We start from the raw sequence: 9,105 nt of genomic DNA, 5'->3' as shown, positions 1-9,105 counted from the left end.
TTGGGCGGCTTTTTGCCTTTTTTTCGGCCGCGGGGGGCGGGGTTAGTGACGTTTTTGGGCGGGGTTAGTGACGTTTTGGGCGGGCTGATGACGTCGGAGGCGGGGCCGATGACGGGGAGGCGGGGCCGATGATGTGGGAGGCGGGGCCAATGACGGGGAGGCGGGGCTGGTGACGGGGGAGGCGGGGCCGGTGACGGCGGGGGCGATGACGGCGGGGGCGGGGGTGATGACGCGGGGGGTGGGGTGTCAGGGGCGGGGTTTGTGTTTGGGCGGGTTTTGGGCTGTTTTTTGGGCTGGATTGGGCGAGAAAAAAATTTTCCACCTGGCAACCCTGGTTGGGGGGTAAAAGATGACGAGGAGTAGCCTAGTGGTTAGTACAGTGGACTTTGATCCCGGGGAACTGAGTTCAATTCCCACTGCAGCTCCTTGTGACTCTGGGCAAGTCACTTAACCCTCTGTTTCCCCTGGTACAAAATAAGTACCTGAATATACTATGTAAACCGCTTTGAATGTAGTTGCAAAAATATATCAACTCCCATTTCCGTCTCTGGGACCCTGGGGGGGAGAGGGTGAATGAAGATGGAAAAGAACTTAAGCAATATATATGAATTAATTAATGAAGGAAGAGAGATAGTAGAAAGCAGAACCAGATGGGGGTAGTGTGGGAGACAGAAAAAATAGAAGGTGGAGAGCAAACTGGAATAAGCAGAAAGAAGGGAAAGAGAGAAAAGGGAACCAAGGAGCAGATGGTAAGATGGGAGTGGGGAAAGAAGTAGGGGGGGATTCCCATACCCCACACAATGTGCACCCCGCCCTCTCCGCCTTATTTTAAACCCTCCGCCCTCTCCGCCTTATTTTAAACCCTAGATCTGGCCAGGTGGGTTACGTATTGTAATTCAGTTGAACTGCGTTTTTCTGTGCACGGGCAGAATAGAAAAAAAGAAGGCAGGATGGTTATGAGTCCTGTTGTTGCTGAAGCTAGACCTGGGAGCTCCCCTTGAAATCAGCAACGCTTTGGAGAACACAGGTCGCTGCGTCCCGTAATCTCAGCCTTGCCTGTCTGTCTCCTGTTTAGGCATCAGTCTGTCTGACCGCCTGCCGTGCCTGCGGGTGTGGGGATCTGGCACAACTCTTGAGGCAGCCTCGGTAAGACCCTCCCCCTGAGGGAGGAGGAGGAGGAGAGAGATCCTGGAAGGGTTGCCTTGCTGCTTTTCTTCCTGGTTCAGTGCTGCAAAGGGCAAGAAACGAGCAACGACCAAGGAGGAAGCCAAGAAAGTTGTGTCCCAGCCTCCGGGAACCGGTGGGGGCAGTCGATCGCCCCCACCCCGCAGCACAGGCACAAGGGCTGCACCGGGAGAGCAGAAGATCCGCAGTGCTTTCTTTGTAAATCTTCATCTCGAAGAACCTCTGTGTTGTTGGCAGCCTCTTGTACGAATTTTGGCTGCCAATGGCTCTGATAACTGTACACCGGTCGCCCACTGGGAGCCCCCACGGCACCCCCACAGCCTTGAAGGTAAGTAAACTTCCAGAGCCACCAGCAGTGTATTGCGAGGGAGTGTGGGTCTGCAGTTTTTGTGCTTTTACTGTGTATAGATTTGAAAGTCCGTTTTCTTCGCTCAAAGTTAACGCGGTGCAAGACCAACACAGTACATTTATTTTCTGCCCTTTTCCACCACTTCATATTTTGCTCACTGAAGCTTTTTGTGATTTCTGGTTCCTCTTTGCTACTGGTTCAACTGGTGTTATGAAATCTGAAGCGTGGAGTGATGTAATACAGAAGCATGAACCCTGCAACTAGTGTGCTAGTGTTTGGATCCTGGTGCATTCAGAGGCTGCTAGTGTGAGTCCTGACACTAAAAGGAGCCTGTTGTGTACAGAAGCTGGGTGGATCCTGGCACTAGTACATGTAAGATGTGCCATAACTGGCTCAGACCAAAGGCCCATCAATTCTAGCATGTGCTCTTGGATATTGGCTAAATCTAGGTCATAACTAAGATCCCAGAGAGTATATGCGTTTCTTATTGATCACACCCAGAGATAAGTGATGGTTTTCTCAAGACTACCTGACTAATAATGGTTTATGGATTTTTCCCTTAGGAAATTGTCAAAATTTCTTTTAAACCCAGCTGTGCTGCCTTACCACATCCTCCAGCAATAAATTCTGCTTCTTAATTGTGTTTTCTGTGAAAAAGTACTTTCAACCATATTAGTTCCATGGTTTGACCTCTCCTCTTAGTGCTATTTAAAAAGGTAAACAAGCAGGGAAAGCATGCAGAACATGTCTAATGGAATTCTTTCCATTTGCTTTGAGTGTACACTGTAGATCTTATATAACATGGCTCAATATAATGCAAGATTTTTTATAGTGTGGTCAGGGGTTGGACCCCATTTGTGGGCTCTACATCATGAAAAAGAGACACTGGGGGAGGGGGGCGGTATGATTTAGGTGTACAAAATCCTGAGTGGTGTAGAACGGGTAAAAGTGAATTGGATTTTCACTTTTTCAAAAAGTACAAAGACCAGGAGACACTCTATGAAATTACATGGAAATACTTTTAAAACAAATAGGAAATATTTTTTTCACTCAAAGAATAGTTAAGCACGGGAACTCATTGCCGGAGGATGTGGTAAGTGTTTAGTGTATCTAGGTTTTAAAAAGGTGTGGACAAGTTCCTGGAGGAAAAGTCCATAGTCAGAGACACAGGGGAAGCCACTGTTTGCCCTGGGATTGGTAGCATGGAATGTTGCTGCTATCTGGGTTTCTACTAGCAACTTGTGTCCTGGATTGGCCACTGTTGGAAGCAGGATTTTGGGGGATATTGGGCTAGATGGACCATTGGAGTGACCCAGTATTGTTATTCTTATGTTCTTGTAATACCAATTCAGTTATAATGCGGTCAAATATCTTGGACTCTAAAATCAGTGTTATATTGAGTTTATAGTGTATATCTGTGTGTGTGTGTGTGTATGTGTGTATATATATATATATATACACCACATTTTCCCGTTCAATGTTGCTAAAAAGATGTTATTACAAAATATGAACCAAAATACATAAACACACATATATCAATAAGGAAAGAATCATAAATATATAAAGAATTCAATAATAAAACATAATGGGGGAGAATGTAAGGGAGAGATTGTGCACCAGGATCGATTGACAGTTTTGTGTGTACATAAGTATTGCCATAATGGGAAAGACCAAAGGTCCATCGAGCTCAGCATCCAGGTCACAAATACCCGGCAAGGTCCTATTCAAAACATTCTATACTGCTTATCCCAGAAACGGTGGATTTTCCCCAAGTCCATTTAATAACGGTCTATGGACTTTTCCTTTAGGAAGCCGTCCAAACCTTTTTTAAACTCCGCTAAGCTAACCGCCTTTGTGTTTCTATTTTTTGTGAGTGGATGGGTGAGTGTGTGCATATTTGTTGGTTGGGCTTTGTGGGTCAGTATCTGCTTTGGCTTTTTGTGGGTTCGATGCAGAAAGTGGAGTGGAGGAGTGGCCTAGTGGTTAGGGTGGTGGACTTTGGTCCTGGGGAACTGAGGAACTGAGTTCGATTCCCAGCACAGGCAGCTCCTTGTGACTCTGGGCAAGTCACTTAACCCTCCATTGCCTACCGCATTGAACCTACCATGAGTGGGAAAGTGTGGGGTACAAATGTAACAAAAAAAAAAAAAAAGCTATATGGTTGAGCAGTGGCTTCAACTGTGAGCTTAAAACTCTGCCATGCAGAAAGCTAATTGTTCAGAATTTATGTGCACAGAACTTGTGTGCTAATCAGGGGATGCCTGCTGGACACATGCGCCCAAAGGTTCAGCAGTAAATGTAGCTTCTTGTGCGCATGTACAATGAAAACAAAAGTGTCACCACACAACCTACTCCTCACTGGCCTCCCACTTAGCCATCCTTCCCCCCATCAATCCGTTCAGAACTCTGCTGCACGTCTTTTCTTCTGTCTGGACCGATATGTTCATATCACCCCTCTCCTCAAGTCACTTCACTGGCTTCCGATCAGGTACCGCATACAGTTCAAGCTTCTCCTACTAACCTACAAATGCACTCGATCTGCAGCCCCTTGTTACCTCTCTACCCTCATCTCCCCTTACGTTCCTACCCGAAACCTCCGCTCACAGGACATGGCCTGGGGAGGCATCATCCCGGTTTAAGTGAAAAATAGGGAAGAGGGGGAAAAGGGCAGGACAGTGCAAATGAGAGGGAAGAGATTAAGGAGGAAAAGATATTAAAGGCTTCTAAGAACAATAAAGTTTTAAGTGACTTCTATAAAGTGGTTGACTGTGGGTTGGTTCCTAATAAAAAGAGGTAGTGCATTCCAAAGTTCAGTTCCTTAAACTTTTACAGTGAATCAGTGTATGTATACTGTAGCTGTTTGAACTGGGTCTCACATAGAAATGTATTGGGGCATTATTTTTTGGAGGGGGAGGGGGCTTCATTTCTTCTTTCCCTCCATGAAGAAAACTCACTTGTACAACCATAGGCGCTGACTCCGTGGGTGCTCGAGCACCCCAATATTTTGGGTCCTGAGCAGTAGTGTGCTGGAGCTGACTCGCACCAGCTCACGCGAGACGTTTGTTAATTTTGTAAGAATTTTGGGAGCTGTTTGTTAAAGTAGCTACTTTAACAACTGGCTCCTAAAGTTGGGCTTGGGTCTCCTCTCGGCATTGTTGTCCTCCTCCTCCCCCCCCCCCCCCCCCCCGTGGCTTGTTTTTGCATCTTCTCTCCCCATTGCCCGCCCCACACCCCGTACAGCACCTCTCTGGCTCGCCTCTGCAGTGCACTTTCTCTTTTTCCTCCCCCCCCCCCCCCCCCCGCTCCAAAACTTGGCTCTTCTTTTGGCATGATTAATTTTTTGTTTTAAGCAGTGCTGGCACACGTCAGCAGGAACAGGCTCCTTCAGCCAATCCTGGGGGCCTTCCTTCAACCCTTGGGGGCGGGACAGACTGAAGGAAGGCCCCTGGGATTGACTGAAGCAGCTTGCTGTTGCCAAAATGTGCCACTAGCATTGCTTTAAAAAAATTAAACGCGGCAGAACAGGAAGAGGCAAGGAACAGAGGTGCGAGTGAGTTTCTGTATCCACGTTGTCGTTCTTTATTGTTGGTAGCATTTTTATTTGATCTCACACATTAAGCACGCCAGCTTGGGCTTGTGCAGCATAGGGATGTACACAGAGGAAGTATTGGTGTCATCTAATTTGTCCTAAATTTTTAAATCGGGGTGTTATTGGGAGAAGCTGGTTATAGGGACTCCCTGTATTCACGCAGGGATGTGAACAGACATAACATTATGAGAATCAGGTACTTAACAATCCAACTTACTATTTATAAGTACAATAAAAAAAACCCAAACATTAGGTTGAAACCTGGGAGCCATAATATCTTTTTTTCCCCCTGTGCCTACATCAAAAGAAAAAGCATGTGGGAACTTGCTCCTTTTGTTTTGTGCATTGCAGTGGTATATTATAAAAATGCACTTGCCTTTTTTTTTTTTTTTTACTACTATTTCAAAGACAGGTATTGAATAATGAGTGAAGGGCTTCTCTCATTCAGAAGTTCTGTCAAGTCAGTCTAAATGTGCCAACATTGTCCAGCTTAGCTGCCAAGTTCATACAAAGTTAATTATTTGACTTTAATTTTAAATTGTACGGGGAAATGTGGGGTATAAATGTCATAAATAGTAAATATGTTCAATGGAAAATGAATCTGTTGGCTCAGGCTGCTTGCTTTGTGAATATTCTATCACTGTTTCATTATTGTTATCTGTAATTACATATTAAGGGCATTTGCTTTAAACTTTGTTTTAATTCATTGATCCAGTCCTTACGTGCACATGGTTTTGCTTTTTAAACCCAAAAGTGAATCCTAAAGGTGGTTGAATAATTAAGTGTAAAATGTGTTTCTCACGTTACTTATTTTGGACTGCTTTGGGTCCTGCTGATCTGTACAGCTGTAATTTTGGAAGATGGAAATGAGAAGATAATAATTACGTTTTGGATGTATTATGTATATATCATTTTTTGAATGCGCGTCCGCCAGATTTGGTTTTAGACATGGCTGGAGCCCATTAAAAAAAACTCACTCATTGGTCTTCAATCTCCAGAATGGTGGTGGTAAATCTCCAGCTTTGAGATGGGCAACCCTTGGCATCTCTGAACTCCTTTACCTTTGCTGGCAGGGATACTGAGCCCCACCAGCCAAATAAATGGACTTCTGCTGCTCCCCGCTACTTGCTACTTGTTTCTGGCTCTGAGCAGCATGCCAGTACTTCTTGCACAAGTATGCATTCATTCAGCACCCCCAATGTGTACAGCACAAGGATTTCTTTCCCAGTTCACCTCCTCCCTCCGTTCCTGTGAGTAAAACTGCCTTCCAGTGCTCCTCATCCTAACCATAGCCTCTGCTGCTTCTTACACTGGAAGCAGGTAGTGTAGGTTCTCTCACACAGCAGGGAGGATTAGAGAACTTCAGATAGAGGTTTTAAACCTGAAGAGTGTTCAGACACATTAGCCATCTTTTTAGCTTTTAGACATAAGAGCAAAGAGGTGGAACATCGACAGCCCTAAGCTCCTGAGTCTTGAGCCATCTCACAGGGCTCCCATAGATGTGTATGGTTTGCCAATTGCTTAATCTGACCATGCTCACAGCAACAGATATTATTTGGTTGGAGATACACATAGCATCCAAATACGAAAACACTATGATTCAGTCATTGTTTCACAGCACAATGAATAATAACAAAGAAATACCTCCTCTTTCGGAAGCAGTTGAAGGCATTTTTATTTCAACAAGCCTTTGCTGCAGTTTAATGCTTATAGATGGACCTAATTGCATTATAATGCTGGTGTTGATTTGTAAGTTTATTTTGTTTTATGTTGGTTTTATTATGTATGTGTTGTTTTATATTGAAATGATTGATTGTAGTACTGTGAGTCACCCAGAATGGTAGATGGTGCAGATTATAAATTTTGTAAATAAATAAAATGAAAATATAGATCAGAATGAATACAAAGGCTCTAATAAGGGATAGGGAATTATTTACAATCGCTGTGTGTGCATGTGTATTTATGTTGTGTGTTGTGTATGTGTTCAGGCAGTAGGGAGGTGCAGGGGAGGTTTTGGAGTGGAGGGACAGTTGCAGGGGTTTGTTTTGGGGGTTGTGGAAATTTGGGGGACAGGGCAGTTTGGAGTAGTAGAGTAGTTGCAGGGGGTAGTTTTGGCAATATGGGCAGTTTGGGGATGGTTGGGACAGTTATGGAAGGGTTGTTTAGGAGGCTGTGGAAATTTAGGAGTGATGGGGCAGTTGTGTGTGCGAAGGAGGCTAGTTTTCCACTGGAGCAGTTTGGGGTGGTTGGGTTTTAGGGGGTATAGTTTGAGGTGGTGCTGGAGGAGTTGCTTGGGGGGAGTCAGTTGGGGGAGTAGTTTTGGGAATGGGGAGAGTAGAGAGTAAGTAGAGGCAGTTTGAAAGGAGCAATTCCCTGTTATTTTACTGTAATATGGCTTTTGTGCTGCAGAAGCTGGGACTGCTTCTTCCATAGAAATGCTTTGGGCCATTTGTGTGTGTGTGTGTGTGGGGGGTGGGGGGGTCGATCTGACCCCTTTTTGAATTCAGTGTGTCTTTTCACCAGTTTTTCCCCCATGCCGAGTTTTATGGTTTATTCAGGCTTGCTATATCGCCTCATTTGCAAGGCAAGTCTAGGCGGTTTCCAATTTAAAGAATTGAAGAGAAAAAAGGACAAGAAATACTTTTTAGATAGGAAAGAGAAACGTTTAAAGGGTACAATTATACCAAGAGAAGCAGAGTTCCATTTTGCAACATCCAAAACACCTGCTGCCCATAGCATCCCGAGCACAGTTTTAAAAGGAGAAATTAGGTCTTACCTGATCATTTTATTTCCATTAATCCATCGCACTATTCCAGAACGTGTGGGATAGTAGTGTCCATCAACCAGCAGGTGGAGATAGAGAACTGAAAACTGAGCTGAGACATCTCTCTTGGCATCCAGTCCAGCTCCTCAGTATTTCCGTAGACAAGCAGTAAGGAGAAACTCAGAATAAACACAACGGTCTTAAACACAAAGAGAACCCATAGCCTTACAAAACTACCTCACCAACCCACCCAGTTATTAAAATCCACCATCTATACTATCCTGCCCAACACCTTCCTTCTCTCTTCCCTTTCTTAATCTCTGTATATTACTAATTGTATCTGATATCCTGGAATGACTATGTCATAACAAAACTCTGTAAGCCACATTGAGCCTGCAAATAGATGGGAAAATGTGGGATACACATGCAATAAATAAATAAATAAACAAACAAACAAACAAACAAACAACTTGCTAACCTAACAAGCAAACGTGTGTGGACCTCTGTCATCTCTGAACAACCTGTAGAGAACAAGAGATATGCAGGAAGCACCATGCAAGGTGACAGTCTTTATTTGACCCATTACTTCGCACTGACTAAACATCTTGGAAACCTTGGGCATGCCTCTGGAATAGTGGGAAGCTATGTAATGGAGGAAGAAATTAGGTCTTACCTAATAATTTTCTTTCCGTTAGTCCTTCCCACTATTCCAGAACCCGTGAGATGTTCAAAAGCAATCCCTAGAGTAGGTGGAATCCTGGCACAGCCGCCCTGAGGACTGAAGCCCCAAAAGTGGCTTCCAAGCACACTGCAATCTCCACCCTGTAGTGCTTGCAAAGGTATGTTGCGTCGACCATGTTGTTGCCTTGCAAATATCGCCAGAGAGAGTAAGGTAGTCACCATCCAGGATGTTGCTGTATGCCTCGTAGAATGAGCCCACAAGGCCTGAGGAGCCTGCTTTCCCGCAAGCAAATAAGCTGATGCGATGGTCTCCTTCAGCCATCTAGCAATTGTGGGCTTTGAAGGCATGAAGCAAGCCTCTGTTTACCAAAAAAGCACAGTTTGTCCGATTTCAAAACTCATTCTTGACTTTCAGATTTCTAATGGGGACTCTACACACATTGAGAAGCATCAAGGAAGAATACTGAGCCTCCTCAACCTCTCTGTGAAAGGATGGAAGCTCCACAGATTGGTTGAGATGATACCACTTTCGGAAGA

The 9,105-nt window shown here is 44.6% G+C and overlaps 1 protein-coding gene across 1 annotated transcript in view; it reads left to right on the top strand.

Moving 5' to 3' along the window:
* Positions 1-1,038: 1,038 nt before the first annotated feature.
* Positions 1,039-9,105, top strand: part of SSH3 (slingshot protein phosphatase 3) — a 142,753-nt gene continuing 134,686 nt past the window's right edge. Inside the window, 1 exon segment of the mRNA XM_030185766.1 lies at positions 1,039-1,513. Coding sequence (XP_030041626.1) covers positions 1,448-1,513 — 66 coding nt within the window. The 5' untranslated portion in view covers positions 1,039-1,447.

The sequence above is a fragment of the Microcaecilia unicolor genome, chromosome 1, assembly GCF_901765095.1.
Source record: "Microcaecilia unicolor chromosome 1, aMicUni1.1, whole genome shotgun sequence".
Classification (NCBI taxonomy): Eukaryota; Metazoa; Chordata; class Amphibia; order Gymnophiona; family Siphonopidae; genus Microcaecilia; species Microcaecilia unicolor.
Note: the sequence above shows the minus strand (reverse complement) of the source record. Positions and strands in the feature narration are given on the sequence as shown.